General features: G+C 39.2%; 1 protein-coding gene across 2 annotated transcripts in view; it reads right to left on the bottom strand.

Annotated features, from left to right (window-relative positions):
- Positions 1–450: 450 nt before the first annotated feature.
- The window catches only part of Enpp1 (ectonucleotide pyrophosphatase/phosphodiesterase 1), a 63,645-nt gene continuing 48,233 nt past the window's right edge, over positions 451–15,862 (bottom strand). Inside the window, exons 16-25 of one of the 2 annotated variants that reach the window (XM_005065803.3) lie at positions 14,954–15,023; positions 12,924–13,011; positions 12,091–12,257; positions 11,315–11,366; positions 9,758–9,912; positions 8,334–8,463; positions 7,199–7,279; positions 6,284–6,416; positions 4,587–4,749; positions 451–1,725 (exon numbers count right to left, since the gene is read on the bottom strand). In XM_005065803.3, coding sequence (XP_005065860.1) covers positions 1,555–1,725; positions 4,587–4,749; positions 6,284–6,416; positions 7,199–7,279; positions 8,334–8,463; positions 9,758–9,912; positions 11,315–11,366; positions 12,091–12,257; positions 12,924–13,011; positions 14,954–15,023 — 1,210 coding nt within the window. In that variant the 3' untranslated portion in view covers positions 451–1,554. The remainder of the gene's footprint in view (positions 1,726–4,586; positions 4,750–6,283; positions 6,417–7,198; positions 7,280–8,333; positions 8,464–9,757; positions 9,913–11,314; positions 11,367–12,090; positions 12,258–12,923; positions 13,012–14,953; positions 15,024–15,862) is intronic. The other variant, XM_005065804.3, reaches the window with a different exon arrangement.

Below are 15,862 nucleotides of genomic sequence, written 5' to 3'. Positions count from 1 at the left end.
AATCAGAATGCCTTTAAAAAAACCACTCATTAGAAGCAGAAAAATATGTTGAGAAAAAGAAAACCTACCATCTGTAGATGCAAATACTGACATATGAGATGCTGGAATTATCCAAAGAAGACTATACAACCGCCATCATAAAAATATTTCAGCAAGCAATTGCAAACACACATGAAACAAATGAAAAAGTTGATACTCAATGGAACTGACAAAAATTCTCAGCAAACAGAAAAAAATAAAGTTTAGAAATACAACAATATTTTATGTTTAAAACCAATAGGAAGGCTCAACAGCAGAATGGATAAGATAAAAGGCAAAATCAAAACAAACAAAACATTAGACACAATGACAGAAAAATACTAAACCTGAACACGCAAAGAACAGATAAAAAATGCACATACAAGAGTTGAATAGACTACGAGCTAAAATAAAATGACGCTTTCTAAGTTGTTCAGTAAATTTCAGTTACAAGTTTTATTATTTAAACATATTTGTGGATGACACAAAAAATGGTCATCCTATGGAGAAAGTATGAAAATCTTTGGTAGATAATATTATACCAAAAGTGGACCCAGGAAACCTGCAATTTAACATAGCCGTGGAAAGTCACAGGTTGGAACAAGGGCACAATCAATGCAGAGGGGAAAATCACCTTCACTGTGTTATTTGTCATGGCCACAGTGAAGATGCTAAGTGATGGGTAACATAACCTCTTCAGATCCACACACCCTCAAACCTAAGAGCTAAGCCAGGCAAAGGCCTTCTCCCACAGGTGGGGCCCCTTGTATAGAGGTAAACATTCTTCTCAATGGAAAATGCCACTTTGCAAATGTCAATGAGTTCAAGGCCAATTTTAAGTGGCCCAAGAGAACCACTTTCAGAGCTGTTTTCAATATTTGTTTATTTCTAGTGAAGATAATGTGAATACGTGTGTGTGTGTGTGTGTGTGTGTACAAATGTAGACTCCAATTTTTAGAATAGCTAGACATATTCAACTCACAACTTTCCCATCAGAGTCCTACTTGTCAGAGTCACTAAGTCTGAAGAGATCCAAACACAATTTGTTTTAAAATCACCAGACTAATGATTTCGCTTTTGGAAGAGACAGAAAAAAACAGAAATGGGACTTCAAAAAATTTTAGTTAAAACCGAAACTCCAAGTTAAAATTAATCCAGAACCACTTTCTATTTTTAATGCGACAAGGATTACCCCAGTCCTTTACTTAGCTTTATTACAAATAATAAGATTCCAGCATCATGTCCACTGCCCCTTCTCCCTGAAGAGAGTCCCAAGAGCACCTGCAGGTGTGAAGTGTCTTTACTCCCGGTGTGTCAATAACACACTTAAGCCTTACGCAGGAAACCTGCACGACACAGGACACGAACAGCGTCTGATGTGTTGAGTGTCAATGGCCCAGAGTAGACATCACAAAGGATTCCCAGTTGTAACTCCACTTGACAGTTCTCAAACAATTCGAAAGTGTAGAGGACGGTATAAAATATAAGATTCTCTCAAAAAAAGATTTAGGGTCCTTTTTTATTTTAATAAAAAAATCAGTCTTCTTGGCTAAAGATTGGCAAATGTGTTTTCAACCTCAACAGGTCTGAAACTGATTCTTGTCGTTCATGGTAGAAGCTGAGTCCAGTGATGAGTTCGACATCTGCAATCCGAGCTCTGTGCAATGTCAGTAACTCTTCGATCCATGTAGACTCCTGTTTCCCATACTGGAATGCAGGAAAATGAAGACACGTCACCAGAGAACATGCAGCCCACTTTCCCAATAAGATCTCCCTCTTCCCACTTCAGTCACTAACGACTTTTTGGGCTGAGAAATGGTAAGTCATATTATGCATAAGCCACACTTTTGGGTAGCATATTTTCCAGTATCTACAATATACATGTCTGTTAAATTAGATGTATCAAACTTGAGGGGGCAAAAATAATCATTCCTGCGAACTTCAAAGGTACCAGAAAGCTGGGTGGTGGTGGGTCATGCCTTTAATTCCAAAACTTGGGAGGCAGAGGCAGGTGGATTTCCGAGTTTGAAGCCAGTCTGGTCTACAGAGAGAGTTCCAGGACAACCAGGGCTACACAGAGAAACCCTGTCTCGAAACACCAAAACTAAACAATATGACAACAACAAAACAGAAAATGGGAACTATATGGCATGGTAGAGAGAAATGTGGGGGATACAGATACAGGTTCTGATTGTATTGTCCTATTGGAAAACTACTTGACAAGTGAATTTGTACTCCTTTACCATATTCTTCTGGGGTGGTTTATTTACTTGTTGAGTTTTATTTATTTTTCAATTTTGTATGTATAGGTGTTTTGCCTGCCTGCATATTGTGCACCACAACAGACGAGATGAGCAGATCTGGAACTAAAGTTACAGATCATTGCTGGCTGCCATGTGGGTGCTACAATCCAACCTGAGGCCACTGGAAAAGTAGCCAGTGTTCTTAACTAGTGAGCCATCTTTCCTGGCTCTGTGTTAGACTGGGTTTTTTTTGTTTTGTTTTTTTTTTTTTTTTTTTGGTTTTTCGAGACAGGGTTTCTCTGTGGCTTTGGAGGCTGTCCTGGAACTAGCTCTTGTAGACCAGGCTGGCCTCGAACTCACAGAGATCCGCCTGCCTCTGCCTCCCAAGTGCTGGGATTAAAGGCGTGCGCCACCAACGCCCGGCTAGACTGGTTTTTAAAGACCAAATATAAATTGTGAGCAACTGTGTTACACAAACTCTAGTCCCCATAGGAATGTGTAATCTTTACAGCTGCATGAAAATGGGTTTGGAAAATATACAAAATGCAATTTTGTTTCTATAGAGAGTAAAGACCTAGATAATATGGGATCAGAAAAGAACCAAAAGTGAGTTTTCAGGGAAATGAAAGTAGAGATCATGGTTAAATCAGATAACATGGATAGAAATCGTGTATCCATAAGCATTTCTGAAAATGGCCATGGGAATATGTCAAAGACATATATCAAAAAAGCCTATAGGGCCAGTGAGACAGCTCATCAGTAAGAGCCCTTGCTGCCAAAGTTTATTCCCAACGACAAATGTCAGGGAAGGAAAGAACCAACCCCTGAAAGCTATTCTCTGAGATCTGTATGGCATTTGAACACACGCATGTGCATGCACACACATTATAAATAAATGCAATTGGGGTTTTTGCTTTATTTTTCTTTTTGCTTTTCATGATGGGGATTTGTTTTCTCTGTAGCTTTGAAGCCTGTCCTGGAACTCACTCTGTAGACCAGGATGGCCTCAAACTCACAGAGATCCACCTGTCTCTGCCTCCTGAGTGCTGGGAATAAAGGCGTGAGGCATCACCGCTCTGCTAAATGTAATTGTTTTAAAAGCCCCATGCATTCTTGAGACGTATTAGTTGAAAATAATAAACAGGCATTCCCATGCAAAGCAGATCAGCAACCTACCATTTCCCATTAATCTTCAACTTCCTACTGCCTAATACTCAGGTCCCTCTCTACCACAACCCTTACTCTGGCTTTGAGAGGAGCAGCTAAATCCGTGAATTCAGTAGGTAGTTTCCATTTGCTTCAATATCCATGGGAATGGGTAAAAACTATGCATAAAGAATCTGTTTCTTCTGGCTAATGAAACTAACTTTCAGTCACTCCTTCAGAGGTGAAATTGAAAGATCATTAACTACATGTGGCATGCCTTAAAAAAAAAAAACCTCTTTCTGGCTCAAATCCAATATTTAGCATCTTGTAAGTATGTTGCCATTAAAGAACTGGAATCAATGTTTTCATCACCAAAGGAGGGCATTTCCTTTTGGAATGGTAGAATAGAAGAGGGGTTCAATGTTTGACTCATGTCACTCAACATCATTTTGGTGAATGAATACACTGGTGGTGGCCTTTTTATTTCGGCAGGTTGGTGCAGAATGGACAACTGATATATTTAATGGCAATTTAATCTCTCAATGAAAAGGCGTGATGAAGAATATAAGCAATATTTCCATCCTCCAAAGAAATCATTGAACTGACAAACGTGATAGGAAAGATTTTCATAATAACATAACATGTAGAAACTTATTTAAATGCTGTCTGACTAGAACTGTAAGATATTTATAATAGTGGAATTATCAGTCTTGTTAGGGAACCCAGGAAAATTTCTATCACAAATCAACCTAGACTTTAGAAAATAGGCCATGGGAGAAGTTTCTGACCTGATTTTTACTGTTTTTAAGGACAAGATGGTCTTCTGTAAAGATGTGTCATTTTCAAAGATCAATTTAAGGACCATTGAGATGGACTTGTCACAAAGCTGGATGACCTGAGTCACACACAATCATAGGCCTCCACATGCATGATGCACTAAAGCAGCTATGCCCACAGATAACACACACACACACACACACACACACACACACACACACACACACACACACAATACATGCTATCTAAATAAATAATATAGTAAATAGCAAGGACCACATTTAACACCATCATGCAATTCTAAAGCCCATGTACACACAAGAGTTCTGTTTTTTCCAGAGCAATGTAAGGCACACACACTTTACATGTCAATGTGTGAGGGAGGCAAGGAAGGCTACTTACAATACAGCTCTCGATGTGATCAGGCCGATGAGGCAAGATGAAGGCTGAAGCATCCAAGTTTGTGCACTGGAAGAGACTCTCAGATGACAGTTTGCAGCAGGTCAGCACAATGAAGAAGTGAGTGGGAATCAGAACTTTCTGATTACGGATGACTTTGCTGTTTCTGTAAAGCACACAATACACACTTCCATTAAGAAATATCTACCTTTCTTTTAATAGGCACTTCAGTACGGCCTGCTCTTAATAAGACATATCTAAAATTCAAATTCAATTAAATAAGCATGTTATAAGAAGTTAAATAATCATGATGTCTCAGTATTCCAATCCTGATGCTGGTAATTAGAATATTCAAATAACTTTTTTCTATTGAAATTTGTTTTTTCATTTCTGCCTAAAGAATATCCAGACAGTATATATATATGTATGTTTATATATATATATATATATATCTTTGATCACTTATAACCAATATTCTAACTCTAGATCAATATTGATGTTGCCTTGTCTGCCACACAGTTACAGAGAATAGACCAAGGTTTCTTCTTCCAGTCCTTTCAGAGAGAACACATCATGAACTTTCCATCCCTTTGAATGAATTTTTATTTTATCCCCAAACTTTAACTGAAAAAAAAAACAAAACCTAACCACAGCCTGTCATTAAAATTATGTCCTCTGTTGTAACCCTATGCTTATTTGTTGAGCATCTTTGAAAATTTAAGGTAGTGATGTTACTATTTTCCAAATATGATCCTGTGTACAATCATAGCATGTAAAATAGAATGAAAACACGAGTTCTGGCTAAAGCTGTTAGTGGAAAGCATATAAGGTTTCTTCTACATGCTCAAAAACATTGCTTACAGGCCAACTACGTAAAAATGTTCTGTCTCAGTAAACACAACTGAACGGACTGGGTGTGGTAGCACATACCTTTAATGCTAGCACTAGGGACACAGAGGTCCTGGGTCTGAACCCTCCCCTATACCTTCTTCTCTTGTAAGAACCAAAAGCATCAACCAGGTTCTAAAACATGTTCCCTTCTCATTGTATAAAACCAACTCCATTGATAATTTCTTCAAGATGGTGGTTCCTTATGTGTCATCCAATGGAGATGGCTCATTGTCATGTTGTTAACTCAAGGCCATCAGATGTAAGACACTACATTTCCATGTCCTTTCTCATTTGTCCACTCTGGACCTTTGTCACTGGACCAATATTGTTCTCAGCTTCTGCTTCTAACTGACCGTCTCTTAAAGCATCCCCTGCTAGACGTTGGTGGCACACGCCTTTAATCCCAGCACTGGGGAGGCAGAGGCAGGCGGATCTCTGTGAGTTCAAGGCCAGCCTGGTCTACAGAGCAAGTTCCAGGACAGCCTCCAAAGCAATACAGAGAAACCCTGTCTCAAAAAACAAAAATCCACTTAAATGAGCATCCCGACACTGAGCCACACAGATTTTAAAACATGGTTACCATTTACACTATTCATATAAACTGCTCTACTAAATCATATAGGGAGGCATGGCTTCTCTCACTGAAAAAAAAATTTGATTGAAACCCCAGTAATATACCAAAATATATCATGGCTCCTGGGTGATAAAAGTCTCCTATGAATGAGTGAATTGTGCCGTACAGAAAAGGGTCTGCTGACTAGATGGAAATCCCCGTCTACAACCACTTTTAAGGCTGAATATGTCCTTACTGTTTCAGGGTCTCTAGGGAATCATAGCGTCCATCATAATCAAAGTCGAACACAGGGCCGCTGATGACGTTGACACCACTCCTTTCTTTGGCATACCTTTGCAGCAGGGTGTCATGGAGGTACTGCCATATAACTGAAAGAGAAGAGAAGGTCCTGGGTTCCAAAAGAATGGCAGGCCACACTGCTGTGTGGCACTGGCTAGCAACAAGCAAAGTCAGTCCTCCTGATAACCAAGGACAAGTTCAGGGTTGGCTTCGGTCTTAGTGTCAAGTCCACATTCCACTATTGACTTTTAGGTTTTGGAGGGGACTGAGGGGCAAACACTGGATTCGACTCTGAATTTGGAAATATGTTCGTTGAACTGTGGCAATGATCACGTGACACCATTAAGCACCAAAGCACCACAAATAATGATTCACTAACTACTGATACCTGAATTTGCCCTCTGAAAATATACATGTGTCATACACAAAAATCTAAATAAGGATGTACTTATATGTGGCATGTTTTGGTATTCTATATCATAAGTTTAAGTAGAAATATTTATCAACTCTTGCATGCATCAGATACTGAAGTGGTTAAGGATGCTATGAAATCTATTCATCTTAAAAATGAGAACAATTACACAAACTCACTTAAATAAGAAACCATACTGAAAGTTAATGTATTAGTTTATTATATTCACTAGGTAACTTTAGAGGGCATTCCTTACACTTTTTTTGCCAAAATAATGTTTATAACGTATAAATACAAAGCAAACAGATAATAGACTATATAGGATTTTTTTGTGAGTTCAAGTGCTTTCAGAGTTAAACTTTGAAGAGTGTACTTGACAAATACATTTAATCAAAACCATAAATCTTACTACATATCAACTAAATCTACACATACTGAATAATCGCTAAAGGTCTTTACCTTGAAAACTCTGATACATAGGCACGATATTAGAAGTAAGCAATGCTTCAGAATATATTTTATTTGAAAGTTTATTTAGTCCTGTAAATAAAACACAGACAAAAAGGACTGATTCATACAACACAGACAATATTTTGCAATTTCTTGGATGGAGAGAGCAGCATTAAAAAATTAGCTGAGTGTTGCCTGAAGCCTGGAAGAAGGGAAACATAATACATTTGACCAAGTTCCTTAGAAAAATCAAAATTTAAACTCTTCTTTTCACTGACCCTTTATCAAAGAGACAGAAATTAAAGTGAGAAAGTTTTGAACCACACACTTTCAAACTTTATTTGTTGTGTTTCACCTGAAAGAACACTGTGTTTATAACTTTCTTAAGCTTTTCTTAACAAAGAGAGGCAGTTCTGAAGTTCTAACTTCAGCACGACACCTACCACCCCCAGAAAACAACCCAGAAGTCTGCCTGAGCAGGCCACACAAGGCTGCTTTGAGCCAGGACGTGTTCTCTTACAGCCCAACAACCAAGGTTTGTCTGCCGACAGATACTGGGGGCTGAATGGAAGCTGAGGGCTTGGGCATCTGGGACCTTTCCATGTTTGCCTTTTAAGGCTAGCCTTAAAGTCTGCCACTTTAGAAATGGATCCATTCCTTCAAAAGGGCCATTCCAGAAGATCTGCCAGCGAGGGATGAGCAAGCTATGAAAGCCACCTACTTCCCTCACCAGTCACCTTCCTCCTAACATGTACCCCCCCAAGACCCAGATGTGGCCTTTTACTCCCCCTGAGTTTTCTACCTGAAATACTTGTACCAGGTCAATTATTCCCCCAATGCACAATGAATCATACAGTCAAGCCTTAGATCAATGTAATGTTTTCCCAATGTACAATTTTCAATATAAAAAGGTTCTACCACACGGTGCCACAGAACACGTGGAAGATATTTCTCACTAATTTATTTTATTACTTTCATTGTTGTTATTATTACTTGGGGGCTGACACTCTGACCTAGGGACTCCTACATGCCAGGCGAGCTTAGCAGTGAGTCACACCCTCAGACCCATGAGAGATATAAATGTTAGCAAAGACAGAAGCTAAGTGAAGGGAAAGCCACGGGGCAGAGGTGGAGAGGTACTTACTTGGTGGAGCGAGGAACCCGTAACTTAGCTTAGAATTACTTTTATAAAAGGAACATTTATGGATGGGACTAACAGGGATCCGAAGGTCCTGGTATAGGCAGCTGGAAAATTCGTCTGTGGAGAGATAGTCCTGAAGAACAAATAATGAAGGGTCAGCAGGGACCTTACATGGAGCAGAAAAGGAAGCTAATAAACGAACTAAAGGAAAACTGCACTGCCCAGGCCTGGATGGCATCACAACCCTCTCCTGTTTCCCATTTGTCTATGGATGTTCTCTAACTAACACACAGACACACTCTACAAGGGTAAGACTATCAATCCCCATAGGTGCAAGTATCTTCCGCTGTGATGGTTTTATGTTTGATTTATACAGTTTTAAACACTGTATGAAATAAAATCTCGGTTTCCTGAAATTCTACATCATCTTCTATATCCAAAAACACAGCTAAAAGTTGCTGAGAGAGGGAGGAGAAGCCACTGAGAACCAAGGTGAAGCCCTCGGGGGTTATGGTGGATGTGACTTCCCATAGCTTTGCTTAGGTTAAAAAACAAATCAATTCAAACAGAATCAATGGCCATCACAAAGTAAGGCAATAAGTAACAATAAATGCTGTTGCTCACCAAATATGGTGAATGCTACATACTACAAAGTGAAGAAAAGGGACTGAGGGGAACCGTCACAAATTTTTTAAAAATGCTCAAGAAATGTTGCATAAATATGAATGTCTGGAAAAATAAACATTTTAATAGAAATGCTATGCACATAGACATATCCGTATCTTTTTGTTTAGGAGCTTCAGAGACTATTAACATTAAGTTCATTTATTAAGTCTAACTGCTTCTATCACTGGAGCTCTCTTCCATCCCTGAAGGGTGTCTGTATGTCTTGCCAATCACCCATAGTTCCTTTACCATTCTCCTTCCATCTAAGCACCATGGGGCTGGAGCGAGTGACGACGATAGTATCTTATTCTGGGATATTGACACTGCTCTGTTATTGGCAGGAGCAGAGAGAGGAAGGACCGACTCCTGGTCTGGGTTGTGATCCTCAGGCAGATGGGAGGCAGTGACAGGACTGAGCTCTTAAGGCCCCCTTCGATTTGGTCAGTTGAATATAACCCATGAGCTCCGTAGCCATGCATTTAGAAAAAGAGTAATTGTGACTGATTGCCAATCAGATTTCCTTAGATTATAAATCAGAGTCACGCCATATGAAAAATAGGGGGTAAAAGAGGATAACGGGAAATCAGCTACTGAGCAGTTTATTCTGACTCTCAGAGCCACACAGATAAATAGTGTTAGACCTAAAACTTGCCTCTAACTTCCTGGACCACTCTGTTCAGTACTCTCTTCACTCAGGAAGAGGTAACATTTAACACAAGCAAACAGCTTCCAACAGAGTGTAAGAGGTGACAGATACTTGCATTACTGAGGAAGGTGTAAGACGTCCAGAGGGGCATGAGGATGTCCTGGCTGTATCCACTCATAAAGTGTTGCTGGTAAAGAAGACAAGTGCTGTGTTTCTTCTGCAGAAACCGGGGCCTTCCATAAGGTGCAGTATTATCACTGATATCCTCTACTTGAGTTACAAAGAGAAAACAAACCACTCTTCATGTTATTTGGTACCATACAATGGGACACTCAGCCACCCCTCTCCTCCTTTGAGGCATGTAGAGAAATGAGATTTTAACCAAAAAAAAAAGTCACAGACACTGCAAAGTACAGAACCACACACAAATGTGAATCCCAAAACTTTCCTCCCTGGAATGTCAAGGTCCAATGAAATATCACAAGAGGAAACTACCTTAAATTACTAGGAAGTCTAGCTAACTGGGAATTATTTTTTTGAGATAATCTCAGGTAATCCAGGTTGGTCTCATAGTTAATGTGTAGCCAAGGTTAACCTTGAACTTCTGGTCCTCCTGCTTGTGTCCCTGAGTACTGGCATTACAGGTGTGTGGCACTATTCCTAATTTCACGTGGTGCAGGAAGCCTGGACCCGGGACTTCACGAATGCTGGCAAGCAATCTACCAACTTAACTGCAAAACCAGTCCTCTGAAATTCTTTAATATTATTTTAATTATCTGCTCTCCACTAAGTAATTCGACATGAAGAAAACATAGGTAGAAATTTAGAAGGGAAAGCCTAAAAACAAGGGAGTGAAATGATGACACTGTAGACCATGGCCTGGTGGCCTTTTCTAAGTGTCAGATGATTTGCAGAACTACTTTCATCCTCTCTCTCCTACATTTCCTACACCTGTGAAATAGGTCCTACACCTGTTCCACAGATGAGGCGGCAACACAGCTTTCAGGGAATAAATACATTCCCCATCGCATTGCTCCTGAGCCCACAAACTCAGCTACACCCAGGTCTGATGCTGTCAGTCTTGCCACATATTGTGCTACCTTGGGTACAAAAGAGAATGTCCTAACCCAACAGTTACACCAGTGATTTAACATAGACCAGCTCAGGGCAGGATTAGTGCAGAGTTGACCACTTCATTCCAGCAAGGAAAAAATACCAGTCAGATCATTTGAAGATCAGAGATTGCAGCAAAGTGGCTCTGAGCATCTAGGTCACAATTATGAGACATTGCCTCTGTTACCTACAAAATCATAACCCTCATTTATGAGGAAGTAACTGTAGATAGAAAAATTAGCCTATATTAGAGAGACAGTAATTTTCAAGGTATTCTAAATGGAACCCTAAACTTTCTTATAAACCTACAAAAAATCGTCAAAATTTGAAAACACTTTTCAAACGTTCAGAAAGAGAAGCACGACAGGGTGTACACCTTCCCAGTGTCAAATGACATTTCTTGCATTATTACTTACAGGCTAGACCATCTGGCAAAGAAAACGCTATGTCTCATGAAACAGCTCCTTGTTTCCTTATTTTATTGGTTCTTTATAAAGACCCTGCCCCTAGAACAACTCTGTTGCCTCCCCGTTTCAGATCCAAGTGTAACGTGACTTACCAACTTCCATGGTCATATTAAACTGTTTCTCAAAGTCCACAATTGGCACAATCTAAAAGAGGTTCATAAAAATGAGTTTTAAAAATTAAGAGAGAGACATGCTTTAATTCTGTCCCATATCATTTCTGTAGCATTAACTAATGCAAGAAAGAACAAAAATAACATTTACAAAGTACTGTATAAATCAGAGGTTTTCCTTCTTCCACAAGGAGGGTGGAAGGGGACCCACAGCAGTTGCAATGAGACAAAATTATCTGTGGCCATGGAAAGCTATAAATCTGTTTTACAGTTCTGATCTACTCTAGGTCTAAGCAAAACAAAAGAGGAAGTGTAAAATAATCTTCATCTGATAACTTTACCAATGTTTCCCATTTGGTTCACAAATTACTGGATACTTTTACATTCTTATAACTTAAGATGTTAACACTGTGGCTAGGGTAGTCACAATTAATGAAAATGGGACATCCTATTATATCCATTTGAACAAAAATAAAATCCCCCACCCAAAATGCAGTATGTTGGGGTATATTTTAGAGAAGAAACATTCAACAAGATGGGTTTACTCTGCTAAAGGGATCCTCTAACATTTACTGTACCTGCCCTGAAGGAATTTAGATTTAAAAACAAACATACAGATGCTTAATAATTGGGTTATATCTATCCAGCTTTCTACATCTTAATTTCATTTTAGCTATTTCTGTAGCACCTTCTAAACACACACACACACACACACACACACACACACCAGTGCTGGTAAGCATTGTAACTAGACCTACCCAGGGGTCACACGTGCAGCCGAGGTTACTGGATGCTGATTTGATTGGACACTGTGTCAAGGAGCTCTCTTCTTCAGGAAGACTTGGAGTGTAAGCAGGTTTCTTTAGAAGGTGGTTAAGACTGCCATGACTTCCATTATTAGGAGCTGGGATCAAACCCAACAAATCTGCATTGTTCCAAGAATGGTCAAGAGATAATTAATTAAATTAATTGATGTATACCATGAGTTTCATTTTGTTGTTTTAAATCCAATGTACTTGATTCTCTTACTATTTAATTATAGTGAAGATAGAACATAATTCGGCTTTGGGCTATAGCAATCTGTGGCTCTTTTATCCATAAAAGTTTTTTTATTACTCTTTAAAAATGTGAGTGCAGGCCAGAGAGGGTGTTGGATCCACTACAACTAGCTGATGTGTTCTGGGAACTGAACCTGAGCCAGAAGTTATGCATCAAGCAAGCCATACTCATTGTGGACCTTCCTTCACATCCATTGACAGTGGCATCCATTCGGCTATCATGGATAGCAGAGACACCACACGTTCTGGAAAGCTTTCACTGTCCCCAAACTCTTCCGTGGTTCCCATCACTACTGAGTCAAAACTTGTAACATTAAGCCTCAGGCTCTGAGTGTTTTGCCATGTACTATGTTAAAGGAACAGGTAAGTCATCAGGCAGCATGCTCTGCATAGCCTTCCAGCAGCTCTCAGTCAGGACAAAGACCATGGAAAAAATGTAAGTATCTTCTCTCGCTGCACTAGCATGCCCACAGAGGTGCCGTGTGTGTGCCCTACTCCACCTGTCTTAAAAGAAATGTGCTGCTAACACTCACCACACATTAAGTTATAGACTTCAATGTTTTCAAAGGAGTCAACCTCAGCGCCGTGTTTGAAGGCAGGTCCATAGCCAATAAAGAGAGCCTGAAATTGCCAGAAATGTTAAAGCTTATCAGTTTAATTCAGTTATTCGTGTAGCAGATCAAAATGTTATACTGTCTGCATTGCACACATATATGTACATACATACACATATATGTGTATCTAATTGAAATGCCATGCCCAAGAGGCAGTCTTGGGGATTGTTTTAATTTTCATTACATATGTAACTCTTAAAGAGACCTAGGACATTTCTTTTGACTATAATCTTTGGCTTGACGACCAGAACAGAATGAAAGATGAAATAGTTCTTTATTTTTTTTTACATCTATGAAATGGGACAAACACCTCACCCTGCCCACATTACGGAGTGCTATAGAGATGATCATTATTATAACTAGATTCAGAAAAATGTCAAAGTGCCAGCAAACACCAGGGGTTACCTCCTTTCAGACCATAATCATGATAATCTCTCATCATTCAAATCACTGAGTTTTACCATGAGCCAAAATGTTCATATGGCACAGATACATTCAAAATGACCAGTGGACACATAGGAACCAGGTCAGTAAATCCCATGTTCATGAAAACAGGAATACAAACTCAATTACTGTGTCATTATACATCCACTCTGGGTTTTTACAACTTAGACTTCGTTTATCTGGCTTTCCTCAGATCAATCCTACTGGTGGAGTATGGTATGGGTATTGTTTTTCATTTATTGATACAAATTCAGGGTCAAATTTGTGATGTGTATATTTCTCCTCTTGATTAAGTATTGTGCTTATACTGATCTTTTAAAATGTAATGCATAATTGAATACAGGCTATAGATAGTTACTTATAAGAGTCAGATCTTATAGTTAAGTAAGTTAGGTTTTCTTCAAACCTCTCAAAGACCATCAGAAAATGGCATTTTAAATGGTTTAGGGTTTTTCTTGACAATGAGAAATGTCTGCTCCTGGCAGCACCAATTACATCTGAGAGGAAGATGGGCATCGAAGAAACTTGTTATGGAGTTTGCTTTCAACATGGCAAGATTAGCCATTTGGGCAAGAAACTGCTCTTGCCTGTACTGCTTGACTGTTGTTGTATAATCTGGACATGCAGGACCCACGGGAAAGTGACTGCCGAACTCAGTCTTACAGGGTTCCTGCTTCATGGAAGAGTCTACGAGACTTTCTGCAGGACACAGAAAAATGACTGACAGACTGCTGATGCAGATAGACAGTTTGAAATTTCCTGCTTGGCTGAGAAATCTTCTGGATCCATTGTGGCCTATGGGCTGAAGATGGATGCCCCAAGGTTACAGAGGAACTTCGGGTGACTGTCCAGGCAGTAAGATGTCTCTGTCAATCCTAGTGTTTATATATTATCCTTCTGTGGTCTTTGATGGAGTTGAAGATAGATGGTTATAGTTTTCCTTAGTTATGATAAAAGATAAGCTACATATAGGACTTTGGACTCACAAGAATGAAATAGATGATATTTTCTTTAGATATTGCTAAATGTTAATAGACAAAATGTTGTAACTGTGTTCTTACTTGATAACTGTTCTGTTATATACAATTTGACTATGTTAAAGTTAAGACCTTTCTTTTTGTTTAAACAGAAAAGAGGAGATGTTGGGGAAGTCCTGTGTATATGTCAATAAATTACTGCTGGCCAATAGGAATCTAGATAGGTGGGGCTAGGAGTCCAGGAGGATTCTGGGAAGGGGAAACACAAGAGAGTCAACATGTGACGCCATGGGGGTAGGACGCCGGGAACTATTCTCCGGTAAGAAACATACTTAGATTAACAATTATGGGGTAATTACTTAAGGCAGAGCTAGCCAGTAAGGGACAAGCTAGGCCAACAGCTTCATAATTAATATAGCCTCCTGTGTGTTTATTTGGGACTAATGCGGCTCTGGAACCAGGCTGGTGGGACGGCTTCACTCAAGGAAATAGCTTCTCATAACAGTGGAGTATAAAAGGTTTACTCACTTGCATATTTGAAAAGAGGTTGTCAGAGCCGTGAAATCCACTTCCACAATACTTCCTTTCTGATGGATTCCTACATTTTGACATAATGTAATATTATGAATTATAATAAATTAGTAATATGACTCTAGCTATTAAACAAATCTTCAACCACACCACTACTTTCGTTCAAAAAGAACAAGTGGCTATTGTTAAATCAATATAAACTAAGTAAAACCACCTCTGTTTGAAACTCCTGGGTATTATCCCTTATACTATGTTGCTCAGAGCTGATCTGATCATGAAACAAAACACAGAGGTGACCAGACTTTAGCATAGAGATGAAAGGGGCTTGAAATGCCAACTATGCAGCTGTGATCTCAAAGAATGTCATTAATCTCCATTCTGCTGACTTCTCCTGTAGGTCATATATAAGATCTCAATAATGACGAAGCTTACAATAATGCTTGGATGTAGTATCTTGTTGTTATTGGAGGTACTGGGGATTGAACCAATGGCCTTGAATATGTTAGGCAAGCACTTTACCACGGAGCTACATCCCTACCCTTCATATAGAGTATTTAAATTGTGACTACATATCAAACCTCCTGAGACTAACCACTGGCTCTTCTGGACTAAATGCCCAGCTCTCTAATACAATGGAGAGGGTGTGACTGTGTTGACAGAACTATGTTTCACTGCTTAGGTATTGCTTATCAGTGGCATTGGTCACCATTAAAGAATGGTTTTATGGGTGAATACCAAAAGATTTAGTGGTCAAGTTTTGAGATATTAACATTATTAATCATCCAAACTAGTGAGTAGCCCAACAAGCTGAGGTTTTCTGATGGTTTGGTATAAGAAAATGAAAAAGAACACCTATGTGTAATGAAGATATTGCTTGTTATAAAGTTGTTAGAAATGACTCTTGTG

This window comes from Mesocricetus auratus, unplaced genomic scaffold (assembly GCF_017639785.1).
Source record: "Mesocricetus auratus isolate SY011 unplaced genomic scaffold, BCM_Maur_2.0 Super-Scaffold_100018, whole genome shotgun sequence".
NCBI lineage: Eukaryota > Metazoa > Chordata > Mammalia > Rodentia > Cricetidae > Mesocricetus > Mesocricetus auratus.
Note: the sequence above shows the minus strand (reverse complement) of the source record. Positions and strands in the feature narration are given on the sequence as shown.